Source organism: Chrysochloris asiatica, unplaced genomic scaffold (genome assembly GCF_000296735.1).
Source record: "Chrysochloris asiatica unplaced genomic scaffold, ChrAsi1.0 scaffold00184, whole genome shotgun sequence".
Lineage (NCBI taxonomy): Eukaryota > Metazoa > Chordata > Mammalia > Afrosoricida > Chrysochloridae > Chrysochloris > Chrysochloris asiatica.
The window spans coordinates 6,570,635-6,592,137 of record NW_006408702.1 but is presented as its reverse complement, the minus strand read 5'-3'; the positions used below and the strand labels follow the sequence as shown (position 1 = coordinate 6,592,137).

Sequence of the window (21,503 nt, the reverse complement as noted above, 5' to 3'; positions counted from 1 at the left end):
TACCATCAAGTCAGCTCGAAGTCATGGTGACTTTACGTCTAATAAAACCAGTGCCCTCTCTTGTACCATTCTCAGAATCACTGGTGTGACTGAGCCCACTGCTGCAGCCATTGTTATCAATTCATCTCATTGAGGTTTCCCTCTATCAACCAAGATGCTTTTTCCTAGAGAATGTTTTTTCTTGTACAGAGTAAGGGAGTCAAAGTCTTGCCATTCTCACTTTTAAGGCACATGCTGACTGTGCTTCCTCCAAGATGGTTCAAATTCTTATTAGATGTATCATTTATACCTCTCATTGTACTAAGCACTGGATAATGTACTGAAGACAGCAGCTTCCCTATCCCCACCCAAAGATCTCTGGACTGACTTTGAAAGTTGGACATGAAGCAAATAATTTTAAATTAGCTCTTTAGGATTATTTTTAAAGCCTCAAGAGTAGTGAGTACTGTTCTAGGGGCATCTGTCCTGGCCCAGGGCAGGTGGGAGACAAAAGACTGAGGCTGAAGGAAGGAAGAAGCCAGTGGATAGGCTCAGGGAGGCACATTTGAGGCAGAAGGAAACACTCTCCAAGTAACAGAGATGTGAGTGACTCAAGAGAGCTGGAAATTCCCAAGTAGAGGAGTATCATGAGCAGAGAGGAGGGGCCCAGGCAGGGAGACCAAGGAGGAGACACAGCTAGATCATTTCCGACTCTGTGTACATGCTGTCTGTTTGATGACGTAAACCAGATAAATGAGTGGGTGGATTTTAGCCAAAAAGAAGCATGAGACCATAAAAGCAAGGGACTACCCATTGTAGAGAATGTGTTTGAAGGAGCAAACGTGGATATGGGAGACAAGACAGGGGTGACTGAGCACAGTGGGTGAAAGGCAGGAGATAGTGGGCATGATGCAAGTATTAGAATGGATGAGAAGTAAATGAATTCTAGCTCTGTTGGGAATTAGGATCATAAAAACTCTCCACATTTGGGTGATGAAGAGGAAGAGGTAGGTGAGAAGAGAGATGAGCAGGTGGATCTCTAAGTTCCTGAGGGGTGTTCTTTGTGGATGGAGGAACCATTACTAAGTCTGGGCTTTGGGAAGAAGATCAGGTGTGAGGATTAAGATCCTGAGTTCCTTTTGGACTCTGAGGTGGCTGTGGAGTTCAAACAAAAGCTCTGAGCTGCAATAGAACATTTGGAGTTATCAATGTTCAAATAGTAATTGAGGGTGTGGGCAGGCATGTGAGCTCCTAGTGCAAATCTGTGAGCACCTAAGGACCTACTAAGGACCCCTGGTGGCACAGTGGGTTAAGTGGTCGACTGTTAACCTCAAGGTTAGGATTTCAAATCTGTCAACTGCTCCACAGGAGAAAGATAGGGATGTCTGATCCCATACAATTTACTATCTCAAAAGACGCTAAGGAGCAGTTCTGCTCTGCCCCAATAGGGTTGGGGTCAGTTGGAATAAACTCAATGGCAGTGGGTTTGGGTTTCACTGGTATGCTAATCTCAAGGTCAGAGGTTCAAACCCACCAGCTGCTCCTTAGAAACCCTATACAAAGTCGGTATGAATCAGAACCACTCGGCAGCTCTTAACAACTTCAGCATGGAAATGGTGAGTGAGGAAGGGCCTGTACAGTTGGGAAACTGGGGGCTATGGCAGAGAAAGAGTCCTCAAGGAGGGAGTGCTGCTAAGTGTCCACTAGTATGTGAAGCCAAGCAGCACCCAACGTGGTAGTCCTCCACATAAAGCGGGATACTGATGGGTGTGTGGGGGGGGTTCTCTCTCTCTCCCCCTGTGCAGGTCTTCATGCACCCAGAATGCAAGCTTGCTACTTGCTTTTTTACACAAATTCATTTGTCAGCAAAACTTTGGGTTTCACTGGAGTTTGGAAATGCTGACTTCATATATTCCCTTCTCCTGGAAAAAAGACCATATTGATTATATCTGTGGAGATTTCAACTCCAGAGGTTATAAGTTCAAAATAAAGGCCCCTGTGTCAAAGTGATTGTCTGGTACCAGCATTTTATCTGGGCTAGCATCTCACAGTTCAAGTCCTTTGTGCTAATCTTGGACAGGTTTCTCTGAACTGCTGCTGGGTGGAGGGTAGGGTGGGAGGCCCTGATTCCAAACGGACTGATACACAGGTTGTCAGAGATTGATCATACTGGATACAACTGTCTGAGCCAGTAAAGGCTCTGTGATAAAGTTGGTGATATTGCAGCTCCATTTACGCCCATCTGGTTGAGGGGATTTTGTGAATGGAACATATCTGAGGATGTTTTTTAGGGAGTTTTTTCTCAGAGCATGGAGGTAAAAGAACTTCATGCCCTAGCTTCCTGAAGAAGAAAAACAATATATCTATATCTATATCTCCATGGTTCTGTCTAAAGTCTACATTTAAACATCAAAATCAGATTACCTATGGCATAAAATAATGTTGCTTGCTAGATTTTACCCATTTACTAAAATAAGTAGGATTTTTGTGTTTTGTTTTACCCATTTACAAGTCAGCTGGTTAAGACAGGTTCCTTGGTGTGGGCGGGGGGAACATGGTTTGTTGTGTGGGTAATGTCACTGATTTTACTTGCTTGGGATACACGCTGAGTTAACCTCGTTGGACTTTTCCCCAGGAATTGATGCGTGTACACGCGGTGGGTCATTATGCTGCTGCACCTGTGTAGTGTGAAGGTCAGTGTGTTTTTCTGATTATAAGAAACCATCCATGTCATTCCATTATAAACCACTCCACTCATAATGGAATGTGCCTCCTCCCAGAGCCTGTGGCAGTTGTCCCAACCCAGGAATAAGCTCAAGGGCAGCCTGACATTTAAGATCCATCCACTGACCCTCCTCCACCACCTGCATCTACCCCAGAATCCAACTATGCTTCATTTTTGAGATGATGTTCTTTGCATGTTGAGACTCTCTTGTGTGATGTGAATGTACAGTTGTCACAAGTGAATTTGTACCTGGAAACACACTGATGGTTTGAGACTTTACAACCATGTGGTGCATTTGATGAAATGAGTCTCAAACCAGATAAAATAAATGGGTGGATTTTAGCTAAAAGATAGTGTGAGGTCACTAAAACCAGAAGTACTACGTTAGATTTATCTTTGTAAAAAATGTGTTCTATCCATTGTAAGTAGTGTATTTTGAGAGAGCAAAAATATAGGAAGACCAGTTATGGTTAATTGAGTTGAGAGGGAGTTGGGCAGAAGTTGGGTAGTCCATGGACACTTACATTACAGATAATATGGATGCACCAGACAAAATCTACAGTGTCTTCCCTGAGCTCACCTGATTCCACCCTGGCTGGTCATTTGGCTGATAATTCAGTAGAATCAGTCTCTGCAGCTGAGCTGGCTCTCCCTCCGAGTGTCGTCCACACTCAGACTTCCCTCAAAGTACTTATTTCCTATATTTCAGTATTACAAGCATTTCAGTGGCCACCCTGGTTTACAATAATCACCACGGACGCTGATTGACACTAACTATGTGTCATGATTTCTGTTGAACGCTTTTCATGTGTGAGTTTCGTTCTACTCACAAGAATCTTAAGAAGTAGATAACAATCCTTGTTTTCCTTTCTTCTACAAGAAAAAAGGAGTCATAAAGGATTAAATTAAGTATTAAAATAAGATTAAATTAAATTAAGAATAAGATTAAATAAAGTAAGGAAATGAGGAGCGGGGCATTTAAGAAGGTCTAGCTCTGGTAGCGTAGTGGTTACGAATTGGGCTGTGAACTGGAAGGTCAACAGTTCGAAACTACCAGCTGGTCCGCGGGAGAAAGATGAGGCGATCTGCTCCCGTAAAGATTTACAGCCTCGGAAACCCTATTCAGGGTCGTTATGGGTCAAAACCGACTCGACGGCACTTAACAACAACAACAACAAGCGGGTGTTCTAATCTTCTGGGTTCTTGATAAGACTACTTGGCCAATTCTTATATAAGCCTTTCGTTTCAAAAAGAAATGAAATCTTACATTTGCATATTGTTGTTAAATACCTTCGAGTAGATTCTGACCCATAGCAACTCTATATAGGGTTTCTGAAGAGTGGATGGTGAGCTTGAACCATCAACCATTCAGTTCAAACTGACTTTGCAGTCCAGCACATCAACCCATAGCATGGTGGTGGTGGTAGTAATGTGCTGTGGAGTTGGTTCCGACTCATAGCGACCCTGTATAGGGTTTCTGAGGCTGTAAATCTTTATGGGAACAGAAAGCCTCATCTTTCTCCTGTGGAACAGCTGGTAGTTTCAAACTGCTGACCTTGCACTTGGCAAATGTACTAAGCACATCCACATACCTATTCAGCCAATGCTTGAAAAGGCCAGTGATGAGGAGATGGGAGCCTGGGATTTTAAGTGAGCATCTTGTTGCTCATCACCTGGCAGTTGAGAGAGGGAGCACCCAGACTCAGGTGGTCTCTTCCATGAAACATTGCTTCCCACTCACATAGAGGATAACTAGCTTCATTAGTAAATTCTGAGTCAGACACTTTGAGAATAAGCCCAGTATGTGCAGTGTTCAGGGAAGCATTAAAATAGTGCTTTCTCATGTGCTGCCAAATATCCACGAACAGTCATTGTTCAATGACTTCAGATTTCTACTTCTTTCTCTGGTTAGGGAATATCTGTCATTTGTAACGCATTTAGAAAATCCTCTGCTGCCCTCCACTCCTCCACTCCAAGCTGTAGTAACATATTTGCAGCATCAGAGTTCAGTAGGGGTTTTATTTCTCCCAAGTTCTCTCAGCTGCTCCAACCTCTGGTCTTCCTCCTTTGGGGAAGGTGGAATCCTGGCTGGAGCAAACAGTTAAAAACTTGGGCTACAGAACTGCAAGACTGACCATTGGAAGCCACCCAGAGGACCTCAGAAGAATAGGTCTGGAGATGGACTTTTGAAAAAGCAGCCATTGAAAATCCTATGAAGCATCAGCTCTAGTCTGACTTCGATGAGGTTGCCATCCACGGCAATCCCTTTTACTCAAGGAAAGTTGCCGTTTCCAAAGCACAGCCCTCTAGTTTGTTTCCCTTCCCCTTGGACTTTGGTGTTTTTCCTTCATCTGTGAAGATTTCATGCGTGAAAAGTCTTCAGAATACCAGATATTTCTCCTTTGGGTACATTTGGTCCCCCTTCTTTCTGGGACTGGTACCTGTAGGAAGTTAGGGCTTCCGTGTCCTAGGGAATGTTGGCTCACACAATCTTGAAACACAACCTTTGCCTTGAAAGAAAACTCTTTGAATCTAACAGCAGGGTTAAATGGGTGCACAGAGAAGTACAGGAAATTTTTCTCGGTGACGCCAGAAGCACAGTGTCCTAGTTGTCTCACTGACACTTATGCCATTGAGATTTTCCAGCTAACTGAAGTTGGGATTAAACTGATGATTCCTAAGGACTTTGGCTTGTGAAATGGGAGCATAACCACAGCCTCTGCACAACAATTACATCTGAAGCCTGAAGGGACAGGTTTCAGCAAGCCTCTTTGCAGTTTCCATGGGAGATAAATGCTAAGTGGTTTGGGACTAGTCTCTATGATACCTTCTAAAAAGGTGCATGAACCATGTTCGGAGATGGGTTTGCACGATCACTAGCTAGACTTTTGTAAGTATCTGGAGATAAAATAGGGACCATTTCATTGATCATATGAAGTACACTTTGTAGCTTCTGGAATGTTCCTCAGCAAGATGAATGCTTGTATCCAAAAGAAGCTCAATCAGCAGGAATTTGGTGCTGAAACCAATGAATCTCAGCCCAGAGGTTCATCTCAAAACCTCCATTTATGCCTTTGCCTGTGGATCCCAGGCATTTGCATGATGAACAGATCTCAGGGAGTGATTCTTATTGTGTTCCATGGCTAAAAGTGATGAGAATCAAGCCTCTAGGTGACTATGACTAAGGCAATTGAATAAACAGATAAAAATCTACCTGCATGTCTAATGCCACAAAGGCAAGAATTTTATAACTCAAAGGTTGGCTTCCTGAAGCCTGTCCTTTTAGGGGAAAAAATAGCGCCAATGCATTAGAACTTCTAGCATCTCTGTATCTGTTGGATCCTCTTGGAAGCAGAGGCTGTGAGTATGAAAGAGAGAGAGAGGAAGTAAAATGGTGCAGTGGGTGAGCCTGACAGAATCACTCCTAACCCTGTACTCCCAGCTCAGTCTGTGGCTCAAATGCCCTAAGAAGACCATGATGACTTCACCTCAGAAACAAAGGCAGGCCTGAAGGAGTCAACAGCCAGAAGCTACCCAGGAGCCACCCACGTTCCTCTGGTTGCTCAACAGGTTCTTTCTGCAAATGGCCTCTAAACTGCACATCCCAAATCTGCCACAATCTCCAGAGACTTGTCATCAGTTCTTCTGGGCCTTTCAGAGTTTAGTCAGAAAGATCTGGAGTAGGGGCAAATGCCAGGGTCTAATCCTTTATGGAAATTGTCTCCTTTGTATGGAGAGAAGAGGGATTAACTTTTGAGTACCTTCTCTATGAAGGTGCTCTTTGTTTTGAATACATAACTTGACCTTTTATTTCAAAGTAAGTGCTTTTAGAGGCAGTTCTTTAAACACATGTACTTTTACACTTAAAGGGAAATTTATTAGTCTATTTTGTACTCAACCCTAGAAAGGGAGATGTGTGGTGGGGGTTGGGGAGGTGGGGACAGAGAGAAAAGCATGCTTATTTGATTTCTTTCTGCATCATGGCATGTATTAGGTAGCCATACTTGGAAGAATAAGACACCTTAAAAATCTTGTCATGTAGAAAGCAACACCCCCAGACAGGTTGGGTTTCTTCCAGATCACAGAGAAAGCAGGAGATGCAGCTGCCCGTTCATGCATTTATACCTCTATGGATACAGACTGTTCCTTCTCAGTCTATTCCCTTTGCTCGGAAACTGTATTATGCAGGAACTCTTCTGGACTCGTACCTTTTGTGGTTTTGCTTAAGTCTTCAAAATAGAAAACATTCCAAAATTTCCTACACCTTCCCCCAACCTCACCCTTCTGCTTAGAGAAGGCATTAGGAGACAGTGGTGTGGCTCCTTGAATGGGTGAAGCCCACAGCCAGCTCCCCTCAACATGCACATGAAACATCTCGCATGTAGAGTCTCCCGGGCATAAAGTGACAGTCAGAAGCCATTGTTCAACCCCATAATTTATCATCCTAACACCAAGAGAAAATCAGCAGCTCATAATTCATTCTCTATGTTTACAGAGATGGGAGGAGCCTGTTGGGTACAAGCAGTTTACAGTCAATTTCAAATTTAGAAGTTGGTGGTGTTCAAACTCACACAGCAACACTGAGGGAAAGCCTGGGGAACTGCTTCCCTAAAGATCACATGTACACATGGGTTGCCAGGAGACAGAGGCCAACTTGACGGCAGCTGACAACAACATTGAGTTGCAATTCATTTGGATGGATGAGTGCTGCCCTGTTCATGCTCTTCTCTCTCCTCCACATGTTCCTCCTGTTTCTTTTGTTTTGGCTTCCCAAATTTGAATTAACTCTCCTGTAACCACTACTGAAGAGGCAGGCATTATCTCCCCTGCATGTGAAGCCCACTGAGCTAGGAACCACCGGGCCACCCCTTTATTGCCTGGAACATTGAAGGGGTCTGTCCGGAGAAGGACCTCCTCCTTTTGGGACTTCTTGTCTTCTCCCTAGGCCCTGTAGAACACCCATCACCTGGGTAGCTTTGGCTGTAGCCTCATATCTGGTGGAACTCTGCCACCAGTATTTTCCATTGTTGTTAAGTGCCATTGGTTGGTTCTGACTCACAGCAACACTGTATCAACTTTGTGGTTCACAGTCCAGTACAGATCCACAAAGCCACACCAGAAGTATTTTCTGTTGTTGTTGTTAAGTGCCATCGAGTTGATTCTGACCCATAGCAACCATAGCTGGTCAGCTTGATCTGCCGACCTTGAAGTTCAAATGGCTTTGCAGTCTGGCACATTAACCCACAGTGCCACACCACAAGTATTTTCTATTAGGAAGCAGTATTTTCAGCACAGACATAAACTCATCCTGCTGACTTGCTCAACAGCCAGTCCCCAAAACTGTTTTGGAGTGCCATCATCCTGATGCAGCCTCCCCAGAGGACCACACTATAAAGGCTGTAACCCTTTCTATTAACTGTGCCCAGCAGGACCACGCTGCAGAGCACGAATCAAGGCCATGGCCACTGAACAGCTTCCAAGTCTGGGCTTTATCAAGAAGCTCTTTGTCTTGAATACATATTCTGTCATGTTATTTCAAAGTAAGTGCTTTTATAAAGTGTCTGGGCTGACCTTGAAACATAATTTTTCTTTTTCCACTTAAAGGGAAAGTTATTTCTAGTCCCTTTGTGGACTTAATCTTATAGAGGAAGGAGAATACAAAGATTGGCTTAAACCGGGGCATGCTTTTCCTCAGACAGCATGTGGCAAGAAAAAACAAAAATCAGGCTTGTGTAGCTGACAGCTTTGAGCTTTGCTCATTTTAAATAGTGTAGACTGTGAGATTTTGTTCAAAGTAATGCCAGTTTGACATGAGTCCACAAAAACCTTTCTTGGTACCATTGGATTTTCAGCTCAACATTTTCTGTTTCAACAAGAGCTAGATGTGTCCTCAGCATTGTTTTTTTTTTCCTCCCATCAATCCCATTTGTGTGGTACAGAATTCTTTGAGAACGCAGCATTGCTAATGTTCTGCATAAAGTCAGACTAGCACTATGTCAACATATGTGGGTCCTTGGGTCTCTTTGCTAAGCTCTGCTCTCCTAATGAAAGCTCTTGCTTTATGCCATTTCAAACAATAAGTCAGCATTTAGTGATCCTTTCCTTCTTACAGATTATTTCTGTAAAACAAACACAACATTGTACAGAAATAGTACAAGTAGGATTTAGTCCTGGTGTGGTGCTCTGGGTAAATGCACTGGCTGGACTGCAAAGTTGGTTTGAACTGCAAGATTGGTGGTTCAAGCTCACCAACTACTCCTTGGAAACCCTATACAGGGTTGCTATGGGTCAGAACTGACTCAATGGCACTTAACAACATTCTCCTTAAAAGTTTTGGATGGAAGTCATCCTGGATCACTCTGGGCCAAAGCAGCTTTGTGAATGTTGTTGTTGTTGTTGTTAAATGCCGTCAAGTTGGTTCCGACTCATAGCGACCCTGTACAGGGTTTCCGAGGGTGTAAATCTTTATGGGAGTAGAAAGCCTCATCTTTCTCCCGCGGAGCGGCTGGTAGTTTCGAACCTCTGACCTTAAGGTTCGCAGCCCGATTTGTAACCACTACGCTACAAGAGCTCCTTGTGAATAAGAACCCTTATTATACCAGTAGCAGGGACTGCCAGAAGAAACAAAGAGATCTGTGTTAGAAGTACAGCCAGAGTTCTCCTTTGAAGCCAGGATGGCCAGACTTCGTCTCTCATACTTCGGACATATTGTCAGGAGGGACCAGTCACTGGAGAAAGGTATCTTGTTTGGTAAAGTGGAGGGCTGGGAAAAAATAGGAAGAACCCAAGCTAGATGGATTGGCACAGTGGCAGCATCAATGGGCTCAAGCATAGCAAGGATTGTGAAGTTGGTCCAGGATCGGGCAGTCTTTCGTTCTGTTGTGCATAAGATCGCTATGAATCGGTACCGACTTGATGGCATGTAATGACAAAAACAACATGATACCAGTTCAGCCAGGCTTGGGTGTTTTAGATGGAGGTGTAGACCCAATCATTCATTTATTTCCTCAGTGTGAATCTTCAATGTACTAGACACTGGGCAGGTGTTAGGGATACAGCAGTGAACAAAACAGACTGCTCCCTCCTTCAAGGAGTTCCCATTACAGTTGTTAGAAAATGATTAGCACCGTTAAGCATATACCATTCTGTCAGAAATTGGCAAGTTCTATGAAGAAAATGACAGCAGCGTAAGGGCATGTGAAGAAGAGGGATCCCAGGGACACCCTGCTTCACTGCTTTGCCATTGCACGCCCACCCCTGGGTGCAGCTCTAGAACCCACACTGCCTCTATGGACTCACAGCAAAATACAGCCCTGAGGTCACCACCTCTGCACCTTGTACTTTATTTGTGCTGCCAAGTGTTTTGACTGTAGTTTTAACATTGGATTGATATTATTGATGACTTTCTCAAAAACATCATTTTAGAGAAAAGGAATCAGAACCATAGCTTCTCAAAAAAAAATGCTCTGCCAATTCTAGCCCATATTTTTCCTAAGCAACAGTTTTAAACAGCTAATGAGCACTGATGTGACACTGTAGGATAAGCACTGGACTGCTAGTAGGTCCACAGTTCAAACCCACTATTAGCCCAGGAAAACCCTATATAAGATCACTATCAGCTGAAACTGACTCGAGAGAACACAAACAGCCAACAACAAGGGGTCCTTGGTAGATCAGTGGGGACATGACCTTCCTTTGCCACAATCTTTACCCAGTTCACCTCTCTGCTGGTCTTTATAGGGAACCCTTGTTTCTGCTTGTCTTGTGCCTATCTGCAATCATGCTCCTCTCAAGTGATGATGCCCCCTGTATCAGGGACCCCTCCTGACTGGCTCAGAGGTTTGGGCAGTCTAATGTCTTCTCCCCCTCCTTTCTCTCCTTGATGTAGGTGCTAAGTTTTGCCACCCCAAGTCAGAGAATGTGCTCTATGCTCTTGCAATGCGATTCCTTTTACATAGCTAGTAGAAGTGGGCAACTGACTGGACATAGACACACTTAGCTTACCTTCACACATCAGAACCACAGACTGAAGTTCCTTGGGTGTTCTGGGAGTTATGGGTTCACTACACTGCTGCTGTAGTGGATTATGTAGTGGATTATGAGCTGACCTGTGAACCTCACGGTCAGTAGTTATATACACCAGTTACTCCACAGAAGAAAGATGAGGCTTTCTGTTTCGGTACAGATTTACAGCTTTGGAAATCCTATATAGGGTCACTTGGAGTCAGAACAGACTCAGTGGCACACAACCACTACCACCAGCACCACACTGCTCCTGATTGAAATGCAAGTCCATTCTCGGATAATTTTCTTTTCCATCCTTTATACAAACCAATTCCCAAATCCTTGTCAGATTGCCCTTTCCCAAGAATGGAATTGGCCAAAGTCAATTACCATTGCTTTTCTCCCAGTTACCATTGCTTCATTTACACATGGATTTTCAGAGTATAATGAAAGAGGGACAGGATCCTCACATCTGTTAGTGGCAGTGCCATCTAAGCTAGTTCCACTGCCCAAGGGGCACATTCCAATAGGGCTCATCTCACAAGAATGCCAGCATTCATCTACGTCCTCCTCTTTGTCTTGACTGGTCCAATCAATATTGACTGTAAGTTTATGCATTTGACTTCACACAAAGACTATTTCCACATATGAGTAACTGTTGCAGCCAGATATTTGTTATTGTTAGATGACATTGAGTTGGTACTGACTCATAGTGACCCTATGTACTACAGAACAGAATACTGTCCATTTATGGACCAACTCACAATTGTTGCTAGGTTCAAGCCCATTGCTGTTGCCACTGTGCCAGGCATCTCTCTGAAGTCTTCCTCTTTTTCTCTGACCCTCCACCTTACCAAACATGATATCCTTCTCCAGTGACTGGTCCCTCCTGACAATATATCCAAAGTATGAGGGATGAAGTATGGCCATCCTGGCTTCCAAGGAGCACTCTGACTGCACTTCTTCCAACACAGATTTGTTTGTTCTCCTGGCAGTCCAGGGTACTTTCAATATTCTCCTCCAACACTGTAACTCAAATGCGTCAATTCTTCTATGGTCTTCCGTATTCACTGTCCCACTTTCACATGCATTATGAGGTTATTGAAAATACCATGCTTGTGTCAGGCACACCTTAGTCTTCAAACTGACATTTTTGCTCTTGAACAACTTAAAGAGGTCCCGTGCAGTAGATTTGCCCAATGTAATATGTTATTTGGTTTCTTGATGGCTGCTTCTATGAATGTTGATGGTTGACCTGAGCAAAATGAAGTTTTGATACCTTCGATCTTTTCTCCATTTATATGGATGTTTATTGGTACAGTAGTGAGGATTTTAGTTTTCTTTACATTGAGGTGCAACCCACTCTGAAGGCTGTGGTCTTTGATCTTCATCAGTAAGTATTTTAAGTTTGTTTTGCTTTCAGAAAGCAAGGTTGTATCATCTGCATATTGCAGGTTGTTAATGAGTCTTCCTCCAATCCTGATACCACATTTTTCTTCATATAATCCAGCTTCTCAGAGTATTTGTTCAGCATACAGATTGAATAAGTGTGGTGAAAGAATACAACTTTGGAGCACACCTTTCCTATTTTAAACCATTCAGTGTTCCCTTGATCTATTCTAACAGCTGCCTCTTTGTCTACGTGCAGATACCTCATGAGCACAATTAGGTGTTCAGGAATACTTTGCAGTGTTGTCCATAGTTTGTCATGATCCACACAATTGAAAGCCTTTGCATGGTCACTAAACACCTTTCTGGTATTCTCTGCTTTCAGCCAAGATCCATCTGACATCAGCAATGATATCCCTTGTTCCACATCCTCTTCTGACTCTGGCTTGAACCTCTGAAAGTTGTCTGTCAACATAATGGTTGCAGGCGTTTTTCCATTATCTTCAGTAAAACTGTACTCACATGGGATATTAATGATATTGTCTGATGATTTCCGCATTCTGTTGAGTCACCTCTTTTTGGAAGGGGCACAAATACAGATCTCTTCTAGTCAGTTGACCAAGTAGTTGTCTTCTAAATTTCTTAGCATAAATGAGTGAGTGCCACATCAGTTTGTTGAAAGATTTCAATCCATCAGTTCCTAGTGTCTTGGTTCTTTTCCAGTGCCTTCTTTGCACCTTGGACTTCTTCCTTCAGGACCATTGGCTCTTGATCCTATGTTACCTCTTGAAACGGTTGAACAGCAACCATTTCTTTTTGGTACAGTGACTATATATTCCTTCATTTGATGCTTTCTGTATCATTCGTATTTTGTCCATACAATCCCTCACCATTTCAAGTCAAGGCTTGAATTTTTTCTTCAGTTCCCTCAGCTTGAGAAATGCTGAATGTGTTCTTCCCTTTTAGTTATCTAACTCTAGGTCTTCGCACATTTCATTATAATATTTGACTTTGTCTTTTCGAGCTGTCCTTTGAAATTTTCTGCTCAGCTCGTACCTCCTCATTTCTTCCATTTGCTTTAACATCTCTATGCTGGAGAGCAAGTTCCAAAGTCTCTTCCAACATTCACTTTGATCTTTTCCTTCTTTGTTGTCATCTCAATGACCTGTAGGTATTTTTGATGTCATCCCAGAACTCTTCTGGTGTTTGGTCTTTAGTGTCTAATGCATAAAATCTGTTCTTCAGATGATCTCTAAATTCAGGTGGGATATGTTCAAGGTCATTATTTTGGCTCTCATGGGCTTGTTTTAATTTTCTTCAGCTTTGGCCTGAACTTGCATATGTGTAATTGATGATCTGTTCCACAGTGTGCCCCTGGCCTCGTTTTGGCTGATGATATTGCGTGTTTCCACCAACTCTTTCCATAGTTGTAGTCAATTCAATTTCTGTGTTTTCCATCTGGTGAGGTCCATTTGTATAGTCTTCTTTTATGTTTAAAAAAGATATTTGCAATGAAGAAGTCATTGGTCTTGCAAAATTCTATCATGAAATCTCCAGCATTGTTTCTATCATGAAAACCATATTTTCCAACTATTGAACCTTCTGTGTTTCCAACCTTTGCATTCTAATTACTAGTAATTATCAATACATCTTGATTGTTTCAATTTCAAACTGAAGAAGTTGGTAGAACTGGCTTTAGTGTTTGGTGCTTAAATTTGAATAATAGTGGTTTTAACTGGTCTTCCTTGTAGGCATATGGATATTATCCTATCACAGATAGCGTTGTACTTTATGACTGATCTTGATAGGTTCTTTTTGATGATAAATGCTACTCCGTTCCTCTTCAATTTTCATTACTGGCAAAGTCAGCCACGTGATTCTCAGACTCAAAAGGGCTAATACCAGTTCATTTCAGTTCACTAATTTCTAGGATGTTGATGTTTATACATTTCATTTCATTTTTGACAATTTCCAATTTTCATGGATTCATACTTTGTACATCCCATGTTGTGATTATTAGTGGACTTTTACAGCTGCTTCTTTCCATTTTGAGTTGTGCCCTATCAGTAAATGAAGGCTACTCCATTTGCATCATCACAGTCACATCTACTTTGAAGAGGCAGCTCTTCCCTAGTCACATATAGATTGCCTTCCAACCTGAGGGGGTTGGCACTATAGCTGACAGTATATTAGTGCTCTTCATCATGTTTCAATATTCAATAATCTCGTGCTGATGGTGTTCCAGTACTATTCATAAAGTTTTCAGTAAGTAAATATTTGTAGTTAGTCCATCTCTCCTTCTTCCTAGTCTGTCTTCATCTGTAAACTCAGCTGAAACCTGTCCTCCATGGGTGATGCTGCTGGTATTTAAAATACCCATGGCATAGCTTCCCAGAATCACAGCAACTCACAAGCCACCACAGTATGAGAAATTGACAGACGAATGGTGGAGCCAGACATTTACAGCCCCTTAGTTAATATTCAAGTGTACGTTTTACTTAACTAACCAACCTTTTCCTACGCAATAAAATAGTTCCTTTGCTGGTTAGTGCCCTCTGACATGTGCCCGTGTCTTCTGAAATGAAGGGACGGGCAACAATCCTCTATAATGTTTACCCCAGTCAGTGTTTCTTCTCAGAGAGCTCCTCTTTCACCAAGCATGGGCTTTTATTTCTGAGAGTGGCTCTCTTTATAGCTGCCCTAAGGCTATAGATCCAACAGCTTTAGCAAAACCTTTTGTTGTTGTTAGCTATTGTCAAGTCATCCTCAATTTATAACAAGATGAAACAAAACAGTGGCCAGTCCTGCACCATCCCATGATTGGTTGGAGGTTGTACTATAAGCAATCCACTTGGTTTTCACTGATTTTCAAAAGTAGATTGTGAAGCCATCAATGCAAGCAAGCAAGTCCCTTCAGGACAAACCCCCCTCTAAGACAGAAACTCAAAGCTTGCTGGCAACCATATTGGTTTACTGGTGAGTGGAAGAGGGGGAAAGGCAGCAATGAAGAAATGGGCTGAGTTTAACCACGTTCCATAGACTCCCGTTGACCTGGAGATGAGAGAGAGAAGAGGAAGGGCTGGTTGGTCCAAAGTGTGATAAGGTCTGGGGACTCCTGAGCCCATGGCATAGCCATGGAGGGCTAGAGCTGAGAGTGAAGCATCCAGCTGATTATGAAGAGAGGGCAGATGCACAAGCAAACCCAAACTTGCAGATAGTACACATCTGACCTAGCCTCCATGGCTTTATAATCAGAACTCAACTAGTTCTTGATAATAAAAAAACAATTTTTGATATAAGAAATGAGTGTAAATTGTTACAATGTGATGAATGTGACCTATACTCATGGAAGTAGTAGCTCAAAATACCAACAGAGAGGGAAGGAGTCTTCACATCAAGTATCAATGCTATCCCCTCTGTATACAGGGTAGATAGGGATGGGCAACATTAGCTACCTAAAATGAGGGGTGATAAAGGCTCAAAGTGACTGGCTTACAAGGTTTCAAGGGGGGAATTTAAGAGTGTGAGAGGGAAGAAAGTGTCCACACTGAATTGTTTTCATCTTGATTACATGAATCTGGTTAAAAGAGATGGGGATAAGCTTCTTATGATTCAATTGTTGTTGTTAAGTGCTGTGGAGTTGGTTCCAACTCATGACGACCCTGCACAGGGTTTCCAAGGCTGTAAATCTTTATGGGAGCAGAAAGCCTCATTTTTCTCCCACATAATGGCTGGTAGTTTTGAACTGCCGACCTTAGGTTAGCAGCCCGATTTGTAACAACTGCGCTACCAGAGATAGTAATTATTATCATGACTAACTGTGACTGTCACAATTGTAAATGTAGAGGTTTTGTAACAAAAATGGAGGACTAGTTAATCTTACAATCTAGAAACAGGATCCTAGGATCATCAAGGGAAAAGAGCACAAGGGGAGTGAGGGACCTTATCCAGAGAAACAGGGACACCAGAGATGGAGGCAGAGATGGGGTCAGGGAGAAGGGGAACAGCTGAGGATTCTAGATTCCTGGAAAGAGAGAGACTGAGAGCTGGCAGCTAGGAGGCAGACTTGCAGAATGTGCCCTTTGGTGCTGTAAATTATTATATATGCCTGAGTGTTTAAAAAAAAAAAAAAAAAAAGAGCTAAAGTGAATAGAGAGAAATACTGTTAACTGATGGTACATGTAGGTGGTTATAATCATAGTAATGAAACAAAGTATTTGATTTGTTGACTCTAAAACTGATGATCTACCCTGTAAACTTTCACTCAATTCACAATAAAAACTTTAAAAAACAAACCAAAAACAAAAAAATGATCTTGCTATCCAGTACATTATCCCACAGTGCCACACCTGAAAACCTTATCAATAGTAGTGGAACCTTGCGTGATATAGTGTCAGAGGATGAGCCCTCAGGTTGAAAGACACTCAAAACATGACTGCCTCCTCAAAGTAGAGTCATCCATAATGATGTGAATGAAGCAAAGCTCCTGGGACCATGACTCAAAATGAGAAGAAATAGCTGCTAAAATCCACATTAATAAGTGAAATGTGGAATGTATGAAGAATGCATCCAGGAATATTTGAAGTCTTAAAAAATGAAATGGAATGCATAAAGATCAATATCCTAGGCATTAGTGAATTGAAAAGGACTGGAATTGGCCATTTTGAATCAGATAGTCACATGGTTTACTATAGTGGGAATGAAAAATTCAAGCGAATGGCATCACATTCACTGACAAAAAGAACATTTCAAGTTCTGTCTTGAAATTCTGTGCTGTCTGTGATGGGATAATACCTATATGCCTAAAAGGAAGACAACTTAATACACCTATTATTCAAATTTATACACTAACCACTAGCGCCAATGATTAAGAAATTAAAGAATTTCTACAAAGTTCTTCAGTTTGAAATAGATCAAACATGCAATCAAAATGCATTGGTAATTATTGGTGATTGGAATGTAAAAGTTAGAAAAAAGAGGAAGTAGTTAGAAAAGAAAGCTGGATTGAAGACCTTTCTTCCTCGACTGTCTTAGTCTGGAAGCTCTGCTGAAACCTGTTTAGCATCATTGTTGTTGTTGTTATGTGCCGTGGAGTTGGTCCTGACTCATAGAGACCCTGTACAGGGTTACCGAGGCTGTAAATCTTTACAGGAGCAGAATGCCTCATCTTTCTCCCGCAGAATAGCTGGTATTTTCGAACTGCTGACCCTGAGGTTCACAGCCCGGTTCATAACCACTACACTACCATAGCACCCCCAAAGTTTGCACTGACAGGTGAGTGATGGCAGTGCAGGAAATGAACTTGCTGGGAATGGAATCAGGGTCTCCTGCAAGAGTTCCACCAACATCTCACTTAGCATTACTTAAGGGCCCAGAAATGCAGACTCTGGACACACTTGGTGGAGTTGTTGTAAGTGCCCTCCTTGGTTTTGACTCATAGAGGCCCTGTATAGGTTTCTGAGGCTGTAGACAGCCTAGACCCACCTGTTGTTAAGTGCTGTTGTTTCGGTAACACATAGTGCCCTTGTCTAGGGTTTCTCAGGAGTGGTTTGTGGATTTGAACCTCCAACCTTGCAGTTTACAGTACAGTGCTAGTCTTACAGCACCATACCAGGACTCCTAAGAGCCACGAACTCAATGTCTACTCGTTAATCAGATTTCCAGGGGATTCATGCTGACAGTGTGGTTAGAAAAGCACAGGTGTAAACCATCCCCCATCTGTATGCAGGCTTCCATCAATGCCTCTAGACCGACCTTTCATATGATCTTACAGCCATGTGTCTCAAATGGCTTTTAACAATGAGTGGACTTTCTCTGATCGCTGGTTATTTGTTCCCATTAATGGGAACTATGGACTCCTAGTGTGGTGCTGTGGGCCAATTCGTCAGACTGCAATGGCATTTGAACTGCAAGGTCGGTGGTTCAAGCTCACCAGTTGCTCCTTGGAAATGCTATACAGGGTCTCTATGGGTCGGAATCAACTTGATGGCACTTAACAACAACAACAATGGGAACTACAATTCACAGACTCATGCTAAAACATCTCCAGCACTTTCTGCTTGTGCTGCATTCTATAATTCAGTTTGACCCAGGTCTCAGATACCATATTCATAGGTATGGGGTTTACTAGGGAGCTCACCAAGTTACAATGCAGGGTCAGAAATACTCAGGGCACAGACAGGCAGGCCTCTCTCTACCCTGCCGGTATTACAACGCTCTTTGAGGGTTGCTGATAAATGCTCACAGGACACACCACTCCACATTAAGCTTCAGCCTGAAGACGCTTGCGTTTAGCTCTCTGGGCCAGCAAACTTGAAGGCCCTCAGCTTTAGCTCCAATGGGTCAGCGAACTTAGCTCACCCACCCACAATTAAGTGCCTGGAGGCACCCTACTCTTACAGCAAGCATCTCTGGAACATGATATGTGATAATGTTTGTGAGCAGCCAAGAATTCTGCCAGAAAATCTCCCTCAGCTCTAACTCTGTTGAATAAGTATCTTCCAGCATTGGGCCCTTGTCTAGCAGACAGATGGCCATTATTTAATTTTTTTAAGCCACAGAACCAACTCTGTGGTCATCTAAACTTGTCCCCACCAGGGTCATGTATAGCCCTAAAGCCTTCTGGTAGTATTGTCGTTGCTGTATCACTAGGTGGACGGATATTAATTACTCTTTCTAAGGTTCCCCGTGTGGCATTTCTGCTCTGCATTATGTTGCTTTCTGAGGAACCAGCTGTTCCTCAGAAAGCCTGAACAGGGTCACTGTGAGTAAGCATTGACTCGTCGGCATTTAAGAACAATGATAATATTGACTAGTGAGGCCCTATTGTCTTGGAAGGCAATAACATCATTTCCATTTAGGTAAGGGAAAAGGAACTACAGCTCACATTTTTGTTCCCAAGTTAAGCATCCCTTCCTTAAGGACAATTTCCTCAGCCTCCCGTCTGACTAAAGTTCTTATTGTGCTCAGACAGTTGAGATCCTCTCCTTCAAAACATCCATATTAGTTATAATTTGAGTGAATTTTCTCCTTTACCTATCTGTACATACTGGATAGTCAGGAATTAGAGGTGCTAGTTTTGCCCATCATTTTATCCCCAACACTTCATCCAGAGTGTCAATCAACAAATATTCCTGAATGAGTATTGTTTGTTGTTAAGTGCTGTGGAGTCGGTTCCTACACATAGCAACCCTATATAAGGTTTCTGAGATTGTAAATCTTTTCAGGAGCAGAAAGCCTTATCTTTCTCCTGTGGAGAGAATGATGGTCTTGAACCACCAACCTTGTGGTTTGCAGTCCAGTGCTTATTCTGCAGAGCCACCATTCTCCAAGTGAATGTGGTGATGGTGGTGGTGGTGTGCCATCGAGTTGGTACTGACTCATAGCGACCTCATGCACAGCAGAACGAAACACCACCCGATCCTGTCTTTGCAAGAACAGAAAGACTCATTTTCTCCCACTGAGTGCCTGGTAGATTTGAATTACTAACCTTGCAGTTAATAGCCCAATGCATAATCACTATACTACCAGGGCAATATTTATTAAGTAACACATTTGTTGACTGAACCTTGCTTTATGCAATGCTGACGAAAGTTCTCAAAATAAAGCAATGTAGCAGCTGAAACACAGCACTTGAATTTTAGTGAACGCACTTAGCACATCAACTGACTCGTGATAACCTCTCATTTACTATTACAGGTATTAGTTGCACTGATTCAAAGTCATGGTAACCTCATATATTAGGGTGATTCAAAAAGTCCATGGAAATTTTCCATTATCTTTAAATTCCATTTTTCCACAAACTTTTTGAAGCACCCTCATTTGTCACAGTGGAACTTCTTCACAGGATTCTCAATGACTAGGATTTTTATTTTTGGGAAGTCGAACACCAAGCTTTTCTTCTGAGGTGTTTGAACTGCCAACCTTTTGCATATGCAGAGATTTCTGAAGCATATCACTTGAATCAACAATTGTTTTTTATTTCTTTTACTTGGAAGTATGATTCCAGATGGGGAGTCAGTACACGTGGGGTAGTTTCTCGGCTCACAGTAGACATATCTGTTGAACATTTAGATACTCTAATTATTAAAGAACATAAATTTGGACTTCTAATTTTTCATTTGAGAGAGAAAAATGAGTCTGTCTTCTCTTGCAAAGATTTGTTGTTGTTGGTGTTATGTGCCGTGGAGTCAGTTCCGACTCATAGTGACCCTGTACAGGGTTTCCAAGGCTGTAAATCTTTACGGGAGCAGAATGCTTCATCTTTCTCCCGTGGAACAGATAGTAGTTTTGAACTGCTGACCTTGAGGTTCACAGCCCGATTCGTAACCACTACGCTACCAGAGCTCATTTGAACCCCCATAAACTACATACAGGGTCACTGTGAGTCAGAACCAACTTGATGGCACATCACCACCACCATTACCACATTCATTGGGAGAATGGTGGCTCTGTAAAATAAGCACTGGACTGCAAACCACAAGGTTGGTGGTTCAAAGCCATCATTCACTCCATGGGAGAAAGATAAGGCTTTCTGCTCCTGAAAAGATTTACAATCTCAGAAAGCTTATATAGGGTTGCTATGTGTAGGAATTGACTCCAAGGCACTTAACAACAACAACACTCATTCAGGAATATTTGTTGATTGACAGTCTGGGCGAAGTGCAGAGGATAAAACGATGGGCAAAACCATCTCTAATTCCTGATTATCTAGTAATATAATTGAGTGAAGGAGAAAAGTCATTCAAATTGTAGCTAATATGGATGTTTTGAAGGAGAGGATCACAACTGTCTGAACACAATAAGAACTTTAGTCAGATGGGGGTTGAGGGAGGTGTCCTTACGGAAGGGATGCTTAACTTGGGAACAAAAATGTGAGCTGTAGTTCCTTTTCCCTTACTTAGTTGGAAATGATGTTATTTCCTTCCCAGAAAATATGATCTCGTTAGTCAATATTATTATTATTGATTCTGACTCATAGCGACTCTGTATAGGGTTTATATTAATAGACAAAAGAAAAATTAACAAACCAATATTTTACCTTCTCTTTTCTAGAATTATTATCTTTATCTTTAAGATTAAAGTATATTGCTCATTACTTTACACGTCAGCTTTTATAATACAGCCAATTGCTCTTAGAGGTACAGCACACTCACGCTGCATAAATAGTAGTTATTGTGCGCAGTCGAGTTGGTTTTAACTCATAGCAACCCTCCATGTTGTTGTTGTCAGGTGCTATCGAGTTGGAACCGACTCATAGCGACCCCATGCACAGCAGGACGAAACAATGTCCGATCCTGGGCCAACCTCACTACCACTGCCACCTGGCTGATCCATCTCGTTGGGGGTCTTCCTCTTTTTCTCTGACCCTCCACCCTACCCAGCATGACATCCTTGTCCAACGATT

General features: G+C 42.4%; 1 protein-coding gene across 1 annotated transcript in view; it reads left to right on the top strand.

Moving 5' to 3' along the window:
- Positions 1-2,609: 2,609 nt before the first annotated feature.
- The window catches only part of HECW1 (HECT, C2 and WW domain containing E3 ubiquitin protein ligase 1), a 542,004-nt gene continuing 523,110 nt past the window's right edge, over positions 2,610-21,503 (top strand). Inside the window, exon 1 of the mRNA XM_006872147.1 lies at positions 2,610-2,672. Coding sequence (XP_006872209.1) covers positions 2,646-2,672 — 27 coding nt within the window. The 5' untranslated portion in view covers positions 2,610-2,645. The remainder of the gene's footprint in view (positions 2,673-21,503) is intronic.